We start from the raw sequence: 23,650 nt of genomic DNA on the forward strand, positions 1-23,650 counted from the left end.
AACAGAATTCTATTTCTGCCATGTTCCTGAACTTAAGAGCCTGGTTATCAGGGAAACTCTATGCAGTTTGTGACCTTTTAAATTAGATCACATTTTCAAGAGAATCAAGGAACTTGAATTTACGATTATTGTTTTCATATGCCACTGAGTTTAGTGGATGCTTTAATTTAGGAAATGGATCATAGAAATATCAACATTACTGCCAGTAGGATATCATTCCTGGGCTTTCGGTGGAAAACAAAAACCACGATAAGAAATGCAAATGATTTAACATCCTGTTTAACTATATAAAAGAATTGGTTGGAAGACAGTTAAGGCAAGCAGTCAGTAAATATAAGTGACCAGATCACACATTTCAGAAACAGGAAAACATTTACTATGCACAAAGCAAGCCGTGCGTGGCGGCTGGCCCGCCCTCTGCCTGCTGGGGGCGGGCTACACAAGCCCGTTCTCTGGGACGGCCTGTGAAAGCAGCCCTGGGACGCACCTGCACCTGGTGTATGGCTACTGAAGCCCAGGCGAGATTCGCCGTCGCAACCTAAAAACAAGAAAAGGAAGAGCATGACGCCAGCTTTCCTCGGCCACACGCACGCAGCCCCACAGAGGCCACCAGCTTAAGTCTGGTGTGGTCACCACATCCGTGAACATTCCAAAAACCCGAACTGTCAAATGCATGCAAAATTTCTCTTTTCTATTTCCCACTTCTTTATGATTGAGTGTAATGCTCTTTTGTTCCTCTTAATTTGGGATAAAAAGGAAGATGAATTGATTAAGAGCACTGTCATCTCTTGAGCTTATGATAATTATTTTTCACTTCAAATCACTAATAAAAAAGGCTTCTAGTGACAATTTTCTTTCCTTCTTTTTTTAAAAATTAATTAATTTATTTTAATTGGAGGATAATTACTTTACAATTTTGTGATGGTTTCTGCCAGACAGCAACATGAATCAGCCACTGGGGTACCTGTGTACAACCCAAACCCCTCTCCCACCTCCCTCCCCACCCCACCCCTCTGGGTTGTCCCAGAGCACCTTTGGGTGCCCGGCATCATGCATCAACCTTGCACCGCTCATCTACTTCACACATGGGAATGTCCCTGTTTCAGTGCTATCCTCTCAAATCACCCCCCCCTCGCCTTCTCCCACTGAGCCCAAAGGTCTGTTCTTCACATCTGTGTCTCCCGCGCTGCCCAGCATGCAGGCTCGTCGTTACCATCTTTCTAAATTCCACGAACATGTGTTACTAGACAGTACCTGTCTCTCTCTTTCTGGCTTACTTCTCTCTGTATAACAGGCTCCAGGTTCATCCACCTCATTGGGACTGACTCAAATCAGTTGCTTGTGACCACTTTAAAAATGACGAACTGTTTCCCAAACTTTGCTGACAAGTGCTTAAACTACTAGCTATCCTATTTCTTTTGTTTTTTTTCTGTTCATCTAACGAGTATTCCTGGGTGCCTGCTGGGGCCCAGATTGGAGAAGGAAATGGCAACCCACTCCAGTGTTCTTGCCTGGAGAATCCCAGGGACGGGGGAGCCTGGTGGGCTGCTGTCTATGGGGTCGCACAGAGTCAGACACGACTGAAGCGACTTAGCAGCAGTAGCTGGGGCCTAGCGCTGTTGTTAGAGAGCAGGTGCCACTCGCGTCTGTGTGCAGGGCTCAGGGAAGATGCCACCCTGAGCAGGTGACCTCAGAGCGTGCTCCTGGAGGCGGCCGGGTGATGACAGAGAAGTCGAAGCAGAGGGGGAACCGAGGTGCGGGATCTGCTGGAGAGGGGCCAGCTGTGCGCAAGGGCCCAGCGTGGCAGCAGGGAGAGAAGGGGCTGGAGTGGCGAACGGTCACCTAGGTGAGAGGACAGGGAGCCGGCCACCCCGGGGCCTGGATGAGCGTTGCAGGTGACAGAGAGGTCACGGTACTCTTCGGTTTTAGCGTCACTGAGCCGTTCCCATTCAAGGAACAGTGAACAGATGCTGGTGTTGTTGTTGCTGTTGTTTAGTTGCTAGGTTGTGTCCAACTCTTTGCAATCCTAAGGAGCTGTAGCCGCCAGGCTCCTCTGTCCATGGGATTTCCCAGGCAAGAATACTGGAGTGGGCTGCCATTTCCTCTTCCAGGGGATCTTCCCGACCCAGGGATGGAACCAGTGTCTCCTGCCTTGGCAGGCACGTTCTTTACCCCTGAGCCACTAGGGATGTTTCCCAAATGTTTCTAACGCTGGAGCCCTGCTCACCTCCTGGTGACTCAGACGGAAGGCTTCTTTGCCCCAGTGCCGGTAGAGCTCCAGGATGCCAATCAAGTCCCCAATCGCAGTGACGATCGGCAAACACAGCACAGACTGGATTCGCGTCCCCGATTCCAGCCCAGTACCTCTTGGAAACCGTTCATCCTGAAAACGTAGGAGGGTGAGAAGACATAAATTCTTTGAAAGAAATGGAATCATTAATTTAGGATTCTATCAGAAATTCCTTAGTACTTGTAAGCCATGATCAGCCGTTCTTTTCAAAGGAAAACCAAACGACGATGGTCACTGTAAACCTTGCTTAAGAAGACCTGACAACATGGGCTGTGCTGAGTCACTCAGTCGTGTCTGACCCTTTGCGATCCTTTGGACTGCAGCCCACCAGGCCCCTCTGTCCATGGATTTCCCAGACAGGAATATTGGAGTGGGTTTCCATTTCCTCCTCCAAGGGATCTTCCCAACCCTTGTCTCCTCTGACTCCAGCACTGCAGGCGGATTATTTACCCACTGAGCTGTTTAAGATAACTTTAGCAACATGGGACACAAACCCAGATAGTGCCTCACGTTTCTTTTTCATTGTACAGGGGAATTCAATTAATGAATGAATACATATAGCTTCATGCAATAATAAAAGTAATTATGACGGCTTCCCAGGTGGCTCAAGTGGTAAGGAATCCACCTGTTAATGCTGGAGCCGCAGGAGACACGGGTTCGACCTCTGAGCCTGGAAGACCCCCTGGAGGAGGAAATGGCAACCCATTCCAGTATTCTTGCCTGGGAAATCCATGGACAGAGAAGCCGGGTGGGCTTACAGGCCATGGGGTCGCAAAGAGTCGGACATGACTGAGCACACAAGCAATTCTAAGCAACACTTTTTTATTCCTCACCTTCTAGTGTCAGAATTAAGAGTTTTAGAGATATAAAGTCACATGTGAAAATTACCCCAAATGCCATAGCAAATTCTATTTATATAATTGTTTCTCTTATTTTTAAGGTCAGAATAACACAAAACCACAGGTTAATGAGAGTCATTGCAACTGAACCCCAAAGACCCATATTAGGCACTCGAATCAACCAATAATCACCCATTACCTAAGAAATGAAACTGGTTCTTCTACTTCATTTCCTAACTTAGCAAAACCACTCAAAGGAATACAAGAAAACGGAATGAATTAATATCAAAACATCAATTCTATTTACTCACTTCCTGCAGTCTACAGGAAGCTTTTCATGAATCAAGACTAGCACAGATCTGTCCTTTGTAATTTACAGATCTTTGGAAAGCTTGTACATGCATACAACATAACATTTTAAGTGATAATGTATACCATATCTACTTTTAACATGTACTTCCTAAAAATGAGATGGGCTCGGTATACACCGTCATGGGGCTTTGAGGCGCACGGTGAGCTGATCTGCTGCGTCTGAACACTGCAGTAGGATCAGCAGCGCTGCTGGGGCCTCCACCAGCAGCGTCTTCATCTTTTCTTTTCCGTGGTGAGAATGGTGAAGATCTAGTCTCTTAGAAAGTTTGACAATTATAATATTCTTGTCTATGTAATTATACTGTGAAACATGTATTTTAAGCACTTTTTTTCTTTTTGATAAAACTTTTTTCTTTTTGATAACAGTAACTAGTAACCTGATTTGTTCAAGGTCACACAGATAATTAGTGGCAAAAATAAAATTAAAATCTAGATTTTGCGACTCCAATTTAGCACTTTTTCAGAGCAAATTCCTGGCACCAATGCACTTGTTTGTATGCTTTTCAGTTTCAAAGTCTGAGCTCACACAGTGACATTTCATCACAACGCATACATATACTGGGGGAGACTGGTCTGAGGGCTCCATCTGGTCCTGTTCTCTGTACCCCTGGGCTTGGTCAGACTACACTGAGTCTGGCCCCCTATGTGATTTGGTTGGCTAAACCAAAGGTCATGAAGCTGATGCAAGCAGAGGCTTGAAAACTCACCTGCATGTGTCCACTTCTCTCTGACCCCTGCCAGCACCATAAGACGCCAGGCTAGCCTCAGTGGAAGGGAAGGGGACACATACAGAGAACAAAGGCCACCTCAGCCTGGCCGGCTCCCAAGGGACGCCCAGACGGCCTCAGACGTGAGAGAAAGCTCGGGTCAGCAGAACGGCCGATCCAGAGTCAGTGAGTGGTTGCTGCACGACACCACTAAAATCTGAGGCAGTCAGTCCCACAGCTAACTCATTCAGATCTGTCCTGCTGGGATACGAACCAGCAAAGAGTAATCACTCAGTTTGTATGTATATCAGCACACAGGCAAATATGGAAAGAAGAACTACTCAAACCTAGCTCTTAGGAGGTTATCAGATTATTTCTTGGAGTACAAAGAATTCATTTACACACAAACCCTTTTTATTGATCGCTATCTTGCTTTTATGCTGCTATAACATGGCTTAAGTTACAACATCAAGAGTATATGTTGTCTTTCTTAATTAAATACTTTGGGTTACAAATGTCACTGCCGGGAGCCGGCGAGAGGCACTCCACTTGTGGCAAAGGTCATGAGGAAGGAGGCTCGGCATACGCAAAGGCGGGATCGAGCCTCAGGAGTCCCCCTGGATATTCTCAAGCATCTACCCCCAAAAAACCAGAGTCTGCCTACTTTATTGCTTTGTGCTCTCACCTCTGACTTTACTGGGGGCTGTCCCCTACCACCATCTCGCTCTCTCTGACAAAGAGTTAACTTACAGCTCCAATTAATAAAGTTCCTGGGCATTAGGAGTGTTTAAATCCAAACCCCTCAGATAGCTCTCTAACTCGCCTGACAAGTTTACCCGGACTCCTACAGCTATGCATACGATTGTTTACAGTCTCCCAGCCTGGAGAGGCACGGGAAGCTTAAGATATTCAAATAGCTTAGAGCCTCTCAGAGAATTAGAAACTGTCAGAATAAACTAGTAAAAGATTCCATTGATGAGCCAATTCTTGCTGCCAAGTTTCCACATCCCCTGTGTTGCATCCTTGAATGTGTATTAATTAATATAGTTGGTATGTAGAAAAAATAAGTAGTGGCTTGGTGTTAGCAACTTTAGACCCTTAAGGTAATAAATTCTTTCCTTTGTTGTAAACCCATTACACCTCTGTCCTATAGGAATGCAACTTTATCTAACACCTTCGGAAGATGGCGCCAAACCTTAAAATAATTACTCTTAGAGAAAATAAGTCTTATGGTTGACAAACCTTTGTCAAGAGTCATAAAATGTTAATAGGCCTTCTGGCCAGAAGATGATGTAAATCACCTAAACCATTTGTATATGATAAATTTGCAGGAAAGAAACCCTGGTTTTTGATAAGGATCAAAGACTGCTGAATTTGCATGATTTCACATCCCCTATTATCCTCTATGTGTAACTTAGGGTATAAAAGCCCCTGTTGAAAATAAAGCTACGGGCCTTGCTCACCAAAGCTTGGTCTCCCCATGTCATTCTTTCTTTTCACATTCCGGCTGAGTCTCCATCTGGAGCGCGGAGGTCCTCTGCGACCATTTATTTGCCTGGGCTTCTAAGACCCACTCGAGAAGGTGTCTAAGGTGGGGCACCTTCCGCTATTTGAGAGGGCGCCTGCAGCCTCCGTGGTCAGAGCTAATCTGGTGTCACAGGTTATATTGATTTTCCGCGTAAACCAAGCTACTCAGCCTCTTTTCTCCACTGAATTTTCCTACTGAGCTATCCTCATTCTATTACTGTTTATATCTTTGATGAATATTTAATTAAGTCGCCGATGCCGTCTCCCCTTCGAATACCCTGGATCAGCCGGGGCTGGACCTCGGCATGTCACAAAGGGTGAAAAGCCACTCACGCCGAGGATGTCTTCCACCAGCAACGTTTTCCTGGACTTGGCCACATAGGCAGAGGTGGTGGTGCCCTGGGCGATGGGACCAGCGGGGATGAGCTTGGGTTTTCCTTCCTTGATTCCAGGCGGGATAAACACACAAAGGCTCTGCGAAGAGGAAAAGAACACGTTCTAGAAACTGTCCTGTGCTTTTTGGCACGGGACACAAAGACTCCTAGACATTACTTAACGATGACAAGAAATCTGTGAGCCAAGGGAAAGAGGAGCCCCAAAACAAGGGAGGTGCTTTGCGATGACCACACTAAGCATCTGAGGTGGAATTCCCACGAACACAAGACACACGCTCGACACAGGACTCGCACGAATGTCCACATGTGAAAACTCTTACAGCAGCCTCCAATTTTTATCCACAGGAAATACTAACATGAAGACAGAAATGTAAGCTGTCCTTGGGCTCTAGAAACTACCAATCAAGAAGCAGACACGACGCGCCCCGCTTCCTACAGACGTGGCACATGGATCTGTAACTACAAAGTCAATGTGAGATGACTATACTTTTTCACGTTCATTAAAAATCTTTCTCAGAATGTTACTACTTCTTTTTTTTTTTTTAATAATCAACCACTCCATTCCTGAAACTGGCCTGCCCATAATATTACAGATTTAGAATACTCTTGGTAGAATCTTTGCTTTTCTCTGCACATACACACCAAAAATTAAGTAAATAAATGACTGGACAAACCTGGGTGTACCTCTCCCCCTCAGAAGACGTGGCAGATGGAGAGCATTCGAAAGTATCTTAAATTTATTTTTTTAAACACGATCAATTATTTTGACTAAACCCAACCACATTTTAAAATAAATTTCTACTAAACAAGAATTGTTAATGAAATCATCTGGGCAGGGGGAGCAACATTTTGACAGAACCACACTGTGATTATCTACACGATCTAAAAAATATTAAAGTTCTGGTAAATTCTCCCAACACTTTACTTTTATCTTAACTGGAACTGCTGTAACTTAAGGATGAGGGCCTTTTGAACTAGTAAGTATTAGGCAATCCTCTGATGTGTTGCTTTTTAGATAATGTGGTTTTCCAACTTTGGAATGTCGAAGACGCAGAAGATGAGGGTTCAATCCCTGGGTAGGAAAGATCCCCTGGAGGAGAAAATGGCAACCCACTCCAGTATCCTTACCTGGGAAATCCCACAGACAGAGGAGCCTGGCGGGCTAAGTCCATAGTGTCACAAAGAGTCAAACACGACTAAGCCCACGTGCGAGCACACACGCGCGCACACACACACACACTGTCAAAGAACTCTTTCTTCAAATAAAATCTTACAAGGGATTGAGCACTATAAACCTGAGCGACTTCAATCACTGGGAACAGAGAGGAGGAAAACAGAGCCTCGGCTCATTCTGTGTGCTTTAAGTCACCATTATCTAAAGATTATACATTCAAGATAGTTTCATTCATTAGTATATCTATATTAGCTAGGACTAGGTTTAAGCAGTAATTTGCTATTAAGTACAATGTCTGTGAAAATCAGTTTTAAATTGCTTCTTTTAAAAAGTATTAAGCTTAAAATATTTAAATACAAGTTACATGCTTTAAAAAGATGTTTTTAAATTTAACTACATATGCGATGATAATTGACAATTGGACCATACACATTTTTAAAGTGGCTAGAAATCAGTGTTTTTACAATAGTTACTATACTCTATTATGCACCAACACACATGTGACATAAACAAGTTTAGAATTTCATTAGATTTAGTATCTATCTTGCAAAACATCATTCAGTGTGTTACCATTTCTTATGATTGACAGGAGAGTAGCAAAATGATCCAAGAACAGGAAGAGAGATGACTACAATAAAAATATAAAAAATACAGTATATGTAGGCTGAATAAGAGTCAGAATTGACAGTGATTTTTTCAAATTATGAGAAAGTTAATTACCAAGGATGCTGAGTAACATTTCTCTTCTCAAAGTCAGAACTGCAGGAAATGAACTTAAATTGACCCGAGTCATTTGGATAACTTTAAAAGAACTTCCCGCAACACCACCAGAAAACAAACGCTGAAGCAAGCTCCCAGCAGAAGCTCTGGATATTTTTTAACACTTGTTGACTGCCCCTGTTTGTTGTTTGAAGATATACCACAGACACTTCTTTAGGCTGACTTTTCTGTAAGACCATTAAGGCTGAATTTATTAATATCTTCAAGTTACATTTTGCTTCATAATTCAGTAACGACGAAATAGCTTATATGGTCCTGGATCATTTATTTAATATAAACATTGACTGCCTTTATGCAGACTTTCTAGATGATGTACAAGAAACAGACAAGCAAATAATGCACCGTGGGTACGTGGCAAGCTATGCTGCATACTAGACTTGCTGAAAATAAATGATTTAGAAATCCTTCAATAACCTGACTGAATATGGTAAGCTTCTCGTGCAAAATAATTATCAAAAAAAATTATTCTTTACAATGGGGACTTTGTACTTGTTTTACTAATTTGATTATGATTTTTGTTCACATTTATCAAATAGAAAGGCCTACAAATGAGAACTGAAAGCAAGTGCTAACAAAAAAGTAAGTTGTCCTGTGAAGGCTGAAGGCACTGGTCACGTGAAGGCAACGTGAGGGCTGAGCCAGTCAGACACCTGTTTTGATGTTCTCACAGCTTCAGTGTCTGTCCTCTGTACTAGAAGCTTCCTCCTCTTTTTGGGTGGCATTTTTTTTTAACTCCACATGGTTCCCCTGTGCAGCAGCTCCCTTCCTGGCATCGTTCCTGATTAAATCATCATCCTCGGATTCATTTGGAGTGTGTGTTCGGTAACAGCATGTTGCACGTGATCTCTGAGGTTGATCCGGCTAGTGGGCAGTTATTACTGCAAACAGACTATGTCAATAACAAACCTCCAAGTTAGAGACTGAATATTGCAGGTATTCGGGAATAGAGAAAAGTTTGTTAAATCTACCTTAACTCACTCCACAGAAATAATTTTCAAAAAGATAGTTACGGATTGAATAGCCTTCCTTTTCCCACTGGCTGAACTCATCACATAAATCCTCAAGCACACCTGGGTCTGTCTCTGAACTCTCAATTCTGTATCACTTGGTTTATTTTTCACCACACTGTTTTAATTACTGTAATTTATAGTACATTCTGTGACCTGGTAAGCCAAGTCTTGCTTTGGTTCTTCATGTTTCAAAATAATCATAATTTATAAGACACATTTTGCATTTTGCATTGATGAAGGTCCTGCACTAACGCATTAATGACTGATGGGTGGAGAAAAGTTTTCATAAAGAAATGGAAAAATGAAGCAAAGACTTTATTTTTCAAAATCAATCATTAGGAGTTTTTTAAAGAAGTATTTTTAAAGAACTTTAATACAATACTTAAGATTTACTTTCAATTCAAAGTTATTACAAAATGTTGGTTGTATTTTCCATATTGTAATAAAACACATCCTTAGAAGGCTATCTTATACTCCAAGGTTTGTACCTCCCATGCCCCCATGTCAATTCTTACAAATTTTGACATAAGAATTTGACTGGGATGTTCAAATTAATAAGATGAAAAAAGATTATACTCATTATTTATTTTCACAGGAAGATGAATGAAAACTTTCATCAAATATCACTGTATAACATATTAAATATATTAAGGTGATTATACATACATTTATAATCTATAACATCCAGTGTTGAGACGAGTCTCTAAAATTAATTTCTGCTCTAATGTTGTATAAATCTATGAAAACTTTTATTAGCACAAATTTTTTAGAGGCTAGAGATGAAAAACTACATGAAAACCGAAAACAAAGAAAAGGTTCAAAGTTTGACATCTCAGCCGACCCTACCTTTTCAAGAAGAGCTTCATGCATCGGGGCGTGCACCTGACCCCCGAGCTGCTGGTCACTGCAGCTGAGAGCGCTGCAGGTGGCCTGGATAAGGCCCTTCACCTCCCAACACCAGCAAAGAGACTGGCCACAGGGCTGGAAATCAGTCCAGATGCCAGGCAGTGGCAGGGCGTAAGTTAGTTTTTTCATTATTTCAAACAAACTCATGATGACCTATCCAATATTTTTGTGGTAACAGTACATTTCCAAAAATATTTCTAAAGTTAAACCATTTAAACTAAAGGAGACTGGTAACAGTAGTCATAATGACTAAGCTGACTCAAGGAAGAAATAAAAAAGCATTCAAGTTATTTTAAAAAAATCAAATTTTTAGAAATAGGTTCAGTGGAAAAAGAACCATAGACTAGACTACTGCACATTATTTGTTAAAAATAACAGGAGTTTCTGATGAATTGGGAAAATGATTCATTGACATCAACCATAGAGATGTCTGCTTTATGTGGTAAACATCTGCTCTCATCTTTCTTCCCACACACAATTCAAAGTTCAGTTTATTCATGAAACTTCTCTTTTATGTTACGGTTTCAACTCACAACCAGTTAAAGTTCGGAAACACTTTTTAAGAAGAAAACAAATTACTGAGGCTTACCATTAAGTTATTTTTCTTGGAGACACTAGATGGCACTGGAGAGTAAATGAATTTCACTCCGTGCAGAGGGCAGGAGCAACTAGCCCCAAGTTCCCTGGAACGTGAGCCAGATCCCTAACTTTGTTTGCACAATTCTTACTAAAGTTCACTGTGCATTGACAAAGTCACATGGCTACTCTAAACTAATACATAAAGAGCTATCTATGAACTTACTTTATGAATTATAAAGTCTGATGAATAATTAGAGATCACAAAGTTTTCAGCTTTCACAAACTACTCTTATAGATAATATATATATAAAAACTATATTAGAACATTATAAAGTATGCTACATAGTAACTGAAGTATGTGACTAGGTATTAAGCAAAAAATCTCCATCGTGAAAAAATCAGTTTTGCCCAACAACTATTTCAAGAGCGCCCTGTATACGCTATGTGCCGGACACTGGCATTGGTCAGAACACAAAAAGCTTCCTTTGCTAGATTTCTCACAGACTGCTTTCTCCTAGCTTTTCCCTTCTTGTCTACTAAGGGAGAAGTCTCCTACGCTCTATTCAAATAGAGCTCAGCATCCAAGCTCATTTCAGTGTTACCAAGCCCAGACCCCACCAGCCAATCAAAGGTAGGGTCCCGAGAGCACCTCGGCTCCTCTCTGCTCACGTGTCATCATGCAGTATAATTAATGGTGGATTTCTTCATTTCTCCTACTGACTGTACGTTCTTTGAGGACAGGAATGGTTTTTATTTATTTGTAGGCTCAGTAAATTCAACACAGATTTTGGTACATGGCTGGCGTCTAAAATGGCTTATTAAATGACATGCATAGACATAACGCTTAACCAATGGAGGTCAAACTAAGATTCAAAAGTTTGAGACTCTTGTAAAAATCCCAAAGTAGCGAATTGGAACTCACACAATCCAACTCCAGAATCTTTACTCTGGAAAACTGAACAACTAACTGGGGAGCTTTCCTTCTCTTCCCAAGCTCTAGAACAGTGTGGCCAGCCAGGCATTCCCTCTTCTGAAGGGCTGACCCCAGTTGAGTGCGAGCTCAGAGTAAGGAACCAGCTCTGGTTCGTCACCCGCCATGTCCCAGAGCGAGCGACAGCCTGAACAACGCTGGTGCTCAAAACCACTGCCAATGTCCTATCGGCTTAAAAAACAAACAAACACACATCATTTCAACACTGCCTTCAATTTCTTCCGCTTACTGGTCTGTTGGTTTTCTATCATCATTTGGATACATAGTTTTCTATCATCAAATGGAACAATTTCTATTTTCCTCAAAAACTGTCCATTTCACCTACATTCTCACATTTCTAAGTATGCTTTCATAATTTGCTATTTTCCACTCTATTGTTTTATTGTCTTTTAAATTAGCTTCAAGATGAGTTCAATAATCACATTTAATGTATCGTTTTTAGCGCTTTAATACCATTGAAGTTGTCTTCTACCGTCTCCTAAATTTTCTGTGTTTTAATTTTTTCTCTCTCTGGTAATATGAATGTTGGTTTTAAATTCTACCTGTATAACTTTTGATGCATTTAAATATTATTTAAGCTATATTTTTCAATGTAGCAATTTCAGAAATTAAATTATTTCTACTGATTCTCATTGGTGAAAAAAGAAATTAATACTTTTGTAAGAATGATTTAGTCCATGCCATGTCTGTCTTAATCCTTGTATTAATATTTATTGATATCAAGACTAAAGTTTTTATTGTAGTCTATTCGGGTTGCATTATTATAATTTTGTCACTAAAGCATATACATTTTGTTTTGAAAGTGAGTCACGAAGAAATACTTTCTAACTATGATTCAAAATCCAGAGACAAATTTTAAAAATATTGATAAATATCTATAATATGTTGTCTTTCATGTACAAAGGAAGAAATATAAGAAAATATACATGTATCTCCTCATCTATGCAAAAATAATGCTTTACTTTATTTCATACAGTTAGCTTACATTTTAGAAGTATGTCAACATCTGTTGCAAGCAATATGGCAGATTAGATAATTTGACACTCCTGAAAAAAACAATTGTAAAATTATTTAAAGGCTGGATAAAGAATATTTCACAAGTATTTTATAAGGCATTGCTGGGCTGAGAAGATTGGAAGGATCCAAAGAAATCTAAAAGGAAGTAAACAAAGGGACTCTGGGAGGTGAGCAAATTCCAGTTTTTTTTTTTTTTTTTTTCCTTGACAGCATCAGCTAAAGCCTAGATACAGAGTTGACCCTTGAAGCACATGGGTTTGATCTGTGCGGATCCACTTACACGCGGATCTCTTTCAACATGGGCCACAGCAGCACGTACATCCACGAGGGATTGAATGTGCAGAAGTGGACTCGGGGATTCTGAGGGCCGGCAGTCAAGTGACCCATGGATTTGTTCGAGGGTCAACTGTATTGACCTCAGCAGAGTCGCGTGGCTAACAGGAGATCAGAGGTAAAGCTTGAGACCTCTCTACTGGGAAGTCTAATAGGAGACCCCCAGGCAGGTCAGGACCAGCCCAGGGCTATGGGCTCATCTCAGTCTGAAGGGTGAAGACACCACAGCTGCAAGGGGATGACAAGGAAACCAGAGTACCTTGAATTTAGTGCTGCAGAGAAAATAAAAATCTCATCTGAGAAGTGATAACTGTGCATCGTGTGGACGTGAGGCTTGAATCCATACCACTCAGTGGTCGGGAAGAAAATCTCAACTATACGAGTTAATCAGAATAGATTTCAATTGGTGGTACCTTCAGTGAATGGCAAAAACAAGTACATATCTGATCTCGAGAAACAGAACGGGGAAGGAACAACCTCAAGAATATCGACTGAAAGGGGCCAAAGGAATAATATGACTTACAGGAGTAGAACCCAGTCATTATCCCCTAAAATTATCCTCCCAGGGAGAAAGGCCTCTTTGTGAGGCTTATATGCTGGAGAGAAAACTGGATACGCAAATAATCAAACGAGGCACAGATAAACACGAAATTACAGGTTCAGCTCAGTGCCTCGAAGGAGAAGGATCTGACATTAAGAAAGCATAGCAGAGCAGAAGCTGACTTAGGAAGGTCAGGAAAGGCTACCGTTTCGCTCTGTACCCTGCTGCTCCTAGGGCTGCGCTAACAGGATACACTTGTCCCTGAGATGTGGGGAAGAAAGGGGGAAAGACTCCATCAGCCTGGAGAGAACCACGGAGAGTCAGTCAACTGACCTCAGGGGTTAGAAGGAGGCACCAGCCGAAGCCTGAGAAGACATCACCAATCCCTCAGTTAAGTTACAAAGTGAATAAGTAAAAGTGAAAGGATTAGATACATGCAGATCATATTTTAGGGGCTTCCTTGGGGCTCAGTCAGCAGTGCAGATCACTTCCAGCACAGGAGACCCAGGTTCCATCCCTGGGTCGGGAAGATCCTCTGGAGAAAGAAAGGGCAGCCCACTCCAGCACTTTTGCCTGGAGAATCCCATGGACGGAGGAGCCTGGGGGGCTGCAGTCCACGGGGTTGCAAAGAGTCGGACACAGCTTAGCAACTAAACCAAAACAGAATTACATTTGGGATATTCGAGCTGCAAAAGCTTTTTCTAAATCATAATCAGGCAGAAGTCTGCAACAACAGAGTACAGAAGTATAGCCAAGTGGTTAAGAGCAGGCGGTCTGGGAACCTAAACCCCAGCTCCGAGCCAGGCCCTGTTAGAGGCTCCTGCACAGCAGACCAGTCTCCCAGTCGTCTGCCCTTTCCACCTCCGCAGACAAGCTCTCCCCACCTTCCCATTCTCCTCCACACAGAGCAGAGGAGGGCCAGACCACGGGGCAGCCTCGCCTCGGCCTAGGGTTCATATCATTTCTTTCCAGGTAGAACAGCCAAAACGCTGAGTCCACAACCCAGGTATCAGCAGGGAATCTACTGGTCTCAGTTTGGGTCATAAACATCTGTGACTGAAGGTCAAGGGTCACAATACAAACACAGCTGCTGTGGACCATCCCTGAGGCTTGTGTGGAGACATCAGGGAAAGAGTGATAAGACGTGGACTACTGTAGTTACACGATAATATGCATACCAGAAACCATGAAAATTATTGTAAATTATTTTCTACATCTGCATTTACAACTACAGCTACATTTACATTTACAACCTAGATGTCCATTGACGGATGGATAAAGAAACTGGGGTACATATACACAATGGAATATTACTCAGCCGTAAAGAGGAACACATGTGAATCTGTTCTAATGAGCTGGATGAAACTATAGCCCATTATACAGAGTGAAGTAAGTCAGAAAGAGAAAGAAAAATATTGTATACTGACACACATGTGTGGAATCTGGAGAGACGGCACTGATGGGTCTATCTTCAGGGCAGCAGTGGAGAAATAGACACAGAGAACAGACCTCTGGGCAAGGTGGGAGGAGGGCAGAAGGGAGCGGTATGGAGAGAGAAACAGAAACTTACAACACCGTTTGTTAAACAGACAGCCATTGGGAATTTTCTGTATGACTCAGGGACTCCAACAGGGGCTCTGCAGCCGATGAAGGATGAGGAGGGGAGGCAGATGGGAGGGAGGTCCGGGACAGAGGGACATGGGTGTGCCTATGGCTGATTCTTGTTGATGATTTAGACAGAAAATCTCAAAATTCTGTAAAGCAATTATCCTTCAATTTAAAAAATGTTAAAAATATACTGTAAATTATATACTAACTTTTTTAAAAGGAAGTCTTGATTTTTAAAATGTTCTAAAATTTCAAATTTTAGAAAAAAAAATTTTAGAATGACTAGGACAGAAATCTATTCGTTATTTCAGTAGCTTCCTCATTTTAAAATACTACCAGTATGTAAAATAGAAAGCATTCACAAGTAGGAGTAATATCTGAATAATTCTACTTAATAAACCCTCTTGCTGACTGCTCATATGAAAGAAAACAAGAGAGAATACAGGTGAATACATAAATGAATAAGAAGCGGTCCTTATCCTAAAGAGCTTTTAATCTTGTAACACGGATCATCACAACATAAGGGGAGCAACGGTTGTGCAAGTGAAGAGGTCAGTTATGAGTAGGGGCACCCAGCCAATAAGGACTTTTTGTGCAATGACTTTCATGGTTTGGACTACTCTACTATTCATGAATACTGCTAAAAATATCAGAATACTGTGTCTCTATTCCTATTAACATTTTATATAATATAAATAGCATACATTTTGCTTACTCACAAAACAAGTATCACACTGCAAAAATACATACCAAATCTCAAATAACAATGCCTAACACACAAGAAATACAGAGTAAAAGTTTGCAAAATAATGCTATAACTGAGTTTTATTCGCTTAACCTATGAAGATAAGTGTTGCTGGTTCAGAGTATTTTTCTAAAATGTTACATATGTGTTAATACCATAACAAAAAATCAGATGCCAATAACTGAAAGTCCTGAAATAGTTTTGAAAGTGCCTAAGCGAGCTGCACTTGACGGCAGACGGTGCTGTAAGTGAGTCAGTCCAGAAACACAGGGTCCAGCCTGTTCTGCTGACAGGTGGACCGGGCACCCCTAAGCAGCTCCAACCACAGAGCAGCCCGAGGCACCACCCCACAGCTCAGGAATCTATACGCAGCAGCTCCGTCCGGCACTTTTCAGAGTTAGCTTTACAAAGTCTACAAACATCACATAAAACTTCTGCTCTCATTTGCTTCTGCTGCAGATTGCGTGTAGAAAAAGGGCACAGACTGCCCCCGACACCCCAGCCCACAGTGATGAAATAACTCCTGCACAGAACAGTGAGTCTAGAAACGCCATTCATGAAATAGCACACCACAAACCAAACCAAAACAATAAAAAAAAAAGTTAAGATTTTCACGACTAAACGTCACCATGTTGGTAAACTCAACGGGTAACCACCACGCACACAAACAAAACAGGAAACGCTGGTGGAAGCACTTAATGACGATGCATTTATTAATGACGACGCATTTGCCGTCTGCAACACAAGTTAAAGCTTGTAACACCCTCTCATCTAGAACACCTAAGTCTAAATTTACATACTTACGTTATTGCACTCTCCAAGGAAATACAGTGCAAATCCGTCAGCTTTTGTGGCTGCCAAAGTAATAAAAAAGGAAGAAACTAATCTCAATGGGAGGATACAACATGCATGAATTCTCTAAGGTGAGACTTCAAATATGAGTCTTTCGAATGCATTTGTTAGCATAATTCTCATACAGTAAACTGAACTAAATAATTTATGGCTTTACTGAATTACATACTTAGAGTATTTTCATTTCTTTTCATTAGCTATTTCTGTTTTTAAGATGTGACATTCTCAAAGGTACACAGCAATGTACTATGTAATAATATATTGGTCAAAGTTTAAATATTAGAATTATTAGAAAATATTTTTTAAAATTTGAGACATTTAATTTTAAAGCATTTAAAAATAGACAAATGACATAATACTGAATAACCAATATAATATAAGCATCAACCAGAAAGAATGATGTATATGCCTGCATGACATCACTGAAGAGAGCATAATTTAATTTACTTTGGTATAATCTTTCTACTAGGAGGAACATAAAACATTCCTTACCGATTTTGATGATGCTGCTCAGTTCATAGAGGAGTAGCTGGTTGTCTCCTCCTGTATCCAACCGTTGTTCTATATAGCTATTTAGTTCATACACAACTCCTTGCATATTTGTATCTTGATACTTTGAATAAAAAAAGAAAGGCATAATTAAATATAAAAAATAAAAATTCCTTAGTTTGTCACATATGCAACTAATACACATGGCTTTATATTATATATTAGCTGTTCATGATGTTTTTATAGAGCATGACTTAATTATAACATACCATAAAAATAGATTGAAAGTTAAAACTGCTACAACTTAGGATATCTGTAGACTCCATGAATGAATATTTATTTTAAAATATAGAACGTTACAAGTTTCTGAAGTTTTAAATACAACGTGGTCAGGCAAGCTGGATCAGTAAAGACAGTTTGGAAATGTGTTAACTGACTGAAACGTCCTAAGATGCCCTGCGCTGGGTGAAATGGTGCTTGTTTATTACTCTCCACTCACTGGGGCCCATGGAGTGACCCCTGGACCCAAGTCTGATCTCAACTCTGCCACGAGAACAGGAAGGGGAGGCTCTCTCAGGAGCCACCCCTGCGAGAGCAGCAGCTCCACAGCAGGCCCGTGGTGCTGGCCGCACTGGGGCGCCAGGGCAGGAGCCGGTGGACAAAGGTCTGGGAAGACGGTGGAGTGTCTTCTTCAAAGGACTGAAAACCCATCTTCTGGTGAGCTTCGTGCCACCGAGCATCCTTCCCAAGCCTCCTCTCCAAACCACGGACATGGTGAACTTTAAAATAAAATTGTCACACTCTGAGGCTCAACAGACTCCTGGGGCTCCCCAGTGCACTTAGCCTAAAGGCTTCTCCCAGGGTGGTCTCTGAGCTCTGCAAAACATGGTGATTGTCTGCTGCGGAAACCATATCAGGCCGTCTCTCTCTTTCACGCACTCACTAGGCCACTCGGCCATCTTTCACTCCGAAAGCCCTACCGCTGGTTGTTACTGCTGAGCCCTGCACCCATCCCTCTGCAGGATGAATACACAAAAGAACGGATGAGGAGATCAGTCAGTCGCTCCACAAACACGCACTGCCAGAGCCGGCGATCCACTACCTACACAGGCGCTCTTCCCAACACGAGAAACGCTAGAGCCTGGACAAGATAGAATTCCAGTCCTCAAGGAACTTACACTCTAGCCGGAAGAGAATAAGTAAGCAAGCTATACAGTGTGATGGAAGGTGATGGGCACGACGCAGACAGGAGATCCGGGAAGGCTGACGGTAATCAGCTTTGGAGGAAAGGACGGCTTTTTAAACGGGATGGTCAGGGACGGAAGGATCCAGGGACACGAGAGACACGGACAGGCTCCGGTGAAGCCTAGAACCGTGAAGGGTGGGGCTGCCTAGCGCCGCTGGCTGCCTTGTAGAAGGATGCTGGTCGCCCACCACCTCTCTCTGCTACTGACCCATTAACAGACTTAAGTCCAGGCAGACCCCAGAAAATGAAGTTCAAGGATAAACTGTCAAGAGATGAGACAGATGAGATTCAGCTAACCCATACAAACCTGGGCTTCCTTGGTGGCTCAGAGGGTAAAGCGTCTGCCTGCAATGCAGGAGAGCCGGGTTCAATCCCTGGGTCACGAAGACCCCCTGGAGAAGAAAATGGCACCCTACTCCAGTATTCTTGCCTGGGGAATCCCATGGACGGAGGAGCATGGTAGGCTACAGCCCATGGGGTTGCAAAGAGTTGGACACGACTCAGCAACTTCATTCACACGTAGAAACCTGGGAAACAAATGAAGATGGACCTCACGGGGGCTAGGGTCGGGTAGAATACAGATAACCCTGGATAAGGCAGATGGAGGAGGGGTGCAGTAAACAGAAGCACCGGGCTCAGTGGGCTTGCACTCGGGACAGCTGGAATCGGCACCACCTCCTCCCCCTCGATGGATGATATTTAATGCAGCTGAAAATCAGAACCTCCCCTGTATATATTCTAATCTCGGTGAGACTGGAAGGCTAGCGGGGATTCTTCCTGTCAGACCCAGTGACCCGCCCCTTAGCTATATCCGATGGACGCTCCCTTCCTCAAGGCCATGACAAGTGCATTCCCCAGGCCGCCGGCCTGTGTGCAGAGCTCGGGGCTGTGGGCCACGGGTGACTCTGGGAACCACTGCGGTTCATAGGGTTTTACTGATTCACTGAGTATATGGGATCCTGGCCTCACAGGGGACAGGAGGCCACACATACTAACCAGAGACAAGGCGGGTGCTGTTAGCATAGTGGACAGAACTGAAGCTGAGATCAGAATGAGCCGGCCAGCAGAGGGCTTCAACCCGCACCAAGCACCTGACCACAGTGTCCCTGCAACTGAAAGAGACAGGGCGACCTCCTGCCTCAAGGAGGGTTTTTAGTGACTCAGTAGAGGAGTCCCTGTAAAAATGATAGCAGACTGACTTTTCCCTGACGATGTAATTCTGAGAACAGGCCCTTCAACGTGACCGGAATGCAGTGCTGAGATCAGTGGCCAGCTGCTCTCCATCTCTTTGGGACAGGAAATGGGTCGTCACACACAAGCGAGAACAAGGAGATACTTGGGGTTATGGACACTTTATTATGAGGTTTCCTTTCAAGTCTCCGAGCTTTCATTTTTATCATTTGCGTAATAAGAACGTTGAAATAGACTGTATTTAAGATATCTTTCAACAGTAACCTTCTGTGGCAATCTATGACCTCAAATTTTGTTGCTGTTTATATTAAACTTCAAATTCTAATCTTGAAAATAATACATGGGTTACTTTTAGCAGACCCTGTTTCCTTTGATTAGCAATAATTGCATAAATACCATAAAAGCAAAATATTTAACTACGATTACTAATTTATGCTAACATAATATTACCTCTCAAATATCAAAGGTTCAGATGGTAAAGAATCTGCCTGCAATGCAGGAGACCTGGGTTCAATCCCTGGTTTGGGAAGATCCCTTGGAGAAGGGAATGGCAACCCACTCCAGTATTCTTGCCTGGAGAATCCCATGGCCAGAGGAGCCTGGTGGGCTACAGTCCATGGGGTCGCAAAGACTTGGACATGACTGAACGACTAATACACACACCTTAACAGTTAGTGGATCATTCAAGTCACAATATACTAAAAATGTTAAAATATATATAAATATGAATAATAATAACAATTATTTGGCCTCAGGCTTATGGCCATTTTGCTAGTCATTAGTACTATTACTAGAGGAAAAGCAGAGGAAGCAAGTGGGGATGAAAGTCAGCTAAGGCACTTCTCTTACAGAAACATGATGAAGAAAGTTTACCCAGGGATCAATTCAATTCAGTTGAATAAACTTTCAGTTCTATGTCTTGACTAATAGGAAACTACAACAGTATATTAGTGAAGTTGTTAAGAACTTGTATTTGCACAGCATTTCAACTCCGCCAAGTCCTTTCACCACTGCCTTTATTAAAAGAACCCATATAAAGCACGCACTGAGTATCACAGACATTTCTCAATCAAGAGGAGTCAGAACTCGAAGCTACAATGAACTGGGCAGTGGAAACCTTAGAATCAAACTGGACACAGTCACCCTCATTGTCTGTTCCACGTTGGTTTTCAAGCAGTACTTGCTTTTCATTAGAGAAACCACACACACACACAAAGGATTTGCAGAGATATGACTCCATTGACAGGACTGTGGTGATCTAACATTAAAACGGGGAACTATGTCAGCCAGGCACTGAAATTGTGAACTCCATCAAGCTCTGACAGATGATGTTGCTTCCCGTGAAACTGCACCATGTCCTGAATCATCCCTGTGAGTTTGCTGTGGTGCCTGAGGGCATCTGGAACACAACTTGGGGACCAGGGAATAGCCACTCTGTCACCCAGAGAGAAATAAAATTTTACATGACACAAGGATTCTGGAGAAGATTCTTGAGAGTGTCCTGGACTGCAAGGAGATCAGACCCATCAGTCCTAAACGAAATCAACCCTGAACATTCACTGAAGGACTGATGCTGAAGCTACAATACTTTAGCCACCTGATGCGAAGAGCCAAGTCATTGGAAAAGACCCTGATGCAGGGAAAGATTGAAGGCAGGGGGAGAAGGGGGCAACAGAGGATGAGATAGTTGGATGGCATCACCGACTCGATGGACATGAGTTTGAGCAAGCTCCAGGAGTTGGTGATGGACAGGGAAGACTGGCGTGCTGCAGTCCATGGGGTCGCAAAAGTTGAACATGACTGAGCAACAATAATAGTACTGACTGAATCAGTTCAGTTCAGTTCAGTCGCTGAGTCGTGTCCGACTCTTTGCGAACCCATGAACCGCAGCACACCAGGCCTCCCTGTCCATCACCAACTCCCGGAGTCCACCCAAACTCATGTGCATTGACTCGATGATGCCATCCAACCATCTCATCCTGTCGTCCCCTTCTCCTCTTGCCTTCAGTCTTTCCCAGCATCAAGGTCTTTTCCTTGATGAGTCAGCTCTTTGCATCAGGTGGCCAAATATTGGAGTTTCAGCTTCAGCATCAGTCCTTCCAATGAACACCCAGGACTGATCTCCTTTAGGATGGACTGGTTGGATCTCCTTGCAGTCCAAGGGACTCTCAAGATTCTTCTCCAACACCACAGTTCAAAAGCATCAATTCTTCGGTGCTCAGCTTTCTTTATAGTCCAACTCTCACATCCATACATGACCACTGGGAAAACCATAGCCTTGACTAGACAGACCTTTGTTGGCAAAGCAATGTCTCTGCTTTTTAATATGCTGCCTAGGTTGGTCATAACTTTCCTTCCAAGGAGCAAGAGTCTTTTAATTTCGTGGCTGCAATCACCATCTGCAGTGGTTTTGGAGCCCCCAAAAATAAGGTCTGACACTGTTTCCACTGTTTCCCTATTTCCCATGAAGTGATGGGACCAAATACCATGATCTAAGTTTTCTAAATGTTGACCTTTAAGCCAACTTTTTCACTCTCCTCTTTCACTTTTATCAAGAGGCTCTTTAGTTCTTCTTCACTTTCTGCCATAAGGGTGGTGTCATCTGCATATCTGAGGTTATTGATATTTCTCCCAGCAATCTTGATTCCAGCTTGTGCTTCTTCCAGTCCAGCGTTTCTCATGATGTACTCTGCATATAAGTTAAATAAACAGGGTGACAATATACAGCCTTGACGTACTCCTTTTCCTATTTGGAACCAGTCTGTTGTTCCATGTCCAGTTCTAACTGTTGCTTCTTGACCTGCATATAGGTTTCACAAGAGGCAGCTCAGGTGGTCTGGTATTCCCATCTCTTTCAGAATTTTCCACAGTTTATTGTGATCCACACAGTCAAAGGCTTTGGCATAGTCAATAAAGCAGAAATAGATGTTTTTCTGGAACTCTCTTGCTTTTTCCATGATCCATCAGATGTTGGCAATTTGATCTCTGGTTCCTCTGCCTTTTCTAAAACCAGCGTGAACATCTGGAAGTTCACGGTTCACGTATTGCTGAAGCCTGGCTTGGAGAATTTTAAGCGTTACTTGACTAGCGTGTGGGATGAGTGCAATTGTGCGGTAGTTTGAGCATTGTTTGGCATTGCCTTTCTTTGGGATTGGAATAAAAACTGACCTTTTCCAGTCCTGTCGCCACTGCTGAGTTGTCCATATTTGCTGGCATAATTTCAACTTTAATAGTACAAGAATGTCCTGTATACCATCAATTATTTACATTTGATCATATTTGCCTTAGCTCAGTCGGTAAAGCATCTGCCTGCAATGCGGGAGACCTGGGTTAGATTGCTGGGTCAGGAAGATCCCATGGAGAAGGAAATGGCAACCCACTCCAGTATTCTTGCCTGGGGAATCCCATGGTCAGAGAAGCCTGGCAGGCTACAGTCCATGGGGCTGCAAGAGTCAGACATTACCACCACCATATTTGCCTTATCCTCGTGGTAAATTCTTTCCCTTCCTTCCCCACTTCCCTCTCTCTCTATCTCCTTCCATCTCTCTCCATGTGTGTCTTATCTATCTATCCATCTATACACACACACATATATACACATAAACTAGAAATACATATTTTTATGAATATTTGAGAAGAAGTTGTTATGTTCCTTTAACCGAAACCTTTAGTATATATTTCCTAAGAAAAAGAACAATAAGAGAGCAAACACTGAATTTGTACAGAGTGTGAGAGACATAGGTCAATATAGTTATCATAATCAGAAAAATAGATAAATTCATATTCAAATTTCATAGCTTGTCCCAATATTGTCTTTATAATTATCCCTTCCTCACTGGTTGAGGTTCAAATTCCAAATCGTATATGCCAGTTAATTGTCATGTCTCTTTTGTATACTTAATGTGGAACAACTCCACAGCCTTTCTTTGCATTCTTGAACTCAATGTTTTTGAAGAATATGAAGAATATTTGAAGGCAAATTTTATTTGCCTGGTATTTTCTCAAGATCAGATTTAGAGGTTTTGTATTTTGGGCAAGAGTACAGTGAGGTGATGGAG

General features: G+C 42.3%; 1 protein-coding gene across 6 annotated transcripts in view; it reads right to left on the reverse strand.

Moving 5' to 3' along the window:
- PDE10A (phosphodiesterase 10A) overlaps window positions 1-23,650 on the reverse strand; it is a 573,119-nt gene that overhangs the window by 68,256 nt on the left and 481,213 nt on the right. For all 6 annotated transcript variants that reach the window (XR_015133443.1, XM_086318697.1, XM_086318695.1 and 3 more), the window contains 5 exons: window positions 17,159-17,279; window positions 16,619-16,668; window positions 6,069-6,209; window positions 2,228-2,383; window positions 488-538 (listed from right to left, as the gene is read on the reverse strand). Coding sequence is in view for 5 of the 6 variants with exons in the window: in XM_086318697.1 (XP_086174823.1) it covers window positions 488-538; window positions 2,228-2,383; window positions 6,069-6,209; window positions 16,619-16,668; window positions 17,159-17,279 (519 nt within the window). In the remaining variant the exon portion in view is untranslated. The remainder of the gene's footprint in view (window positions 1-487; window positions 539-2,227; window positions 2,384-6,068; window positions 6,210-16,618; window positions 16,669-17,158; window positions 17,280-23,650) is intronic.

This window comes from Bos grunniens, chromosome 9 (assembly GCF_055505025.1).
Source record: "Bos grunniens cultivar Pamir isolate PY7600 chromosome 9, Bosgru_T2T1.0, whole genome shotgun sequence".
Taxonomy (NCBI): domain Eukaryota; kingdom Metazoa; phylum Chordata; class Mammalia; order Artiodactyla; family Bovidae; genus Bos; species Bos grunniens.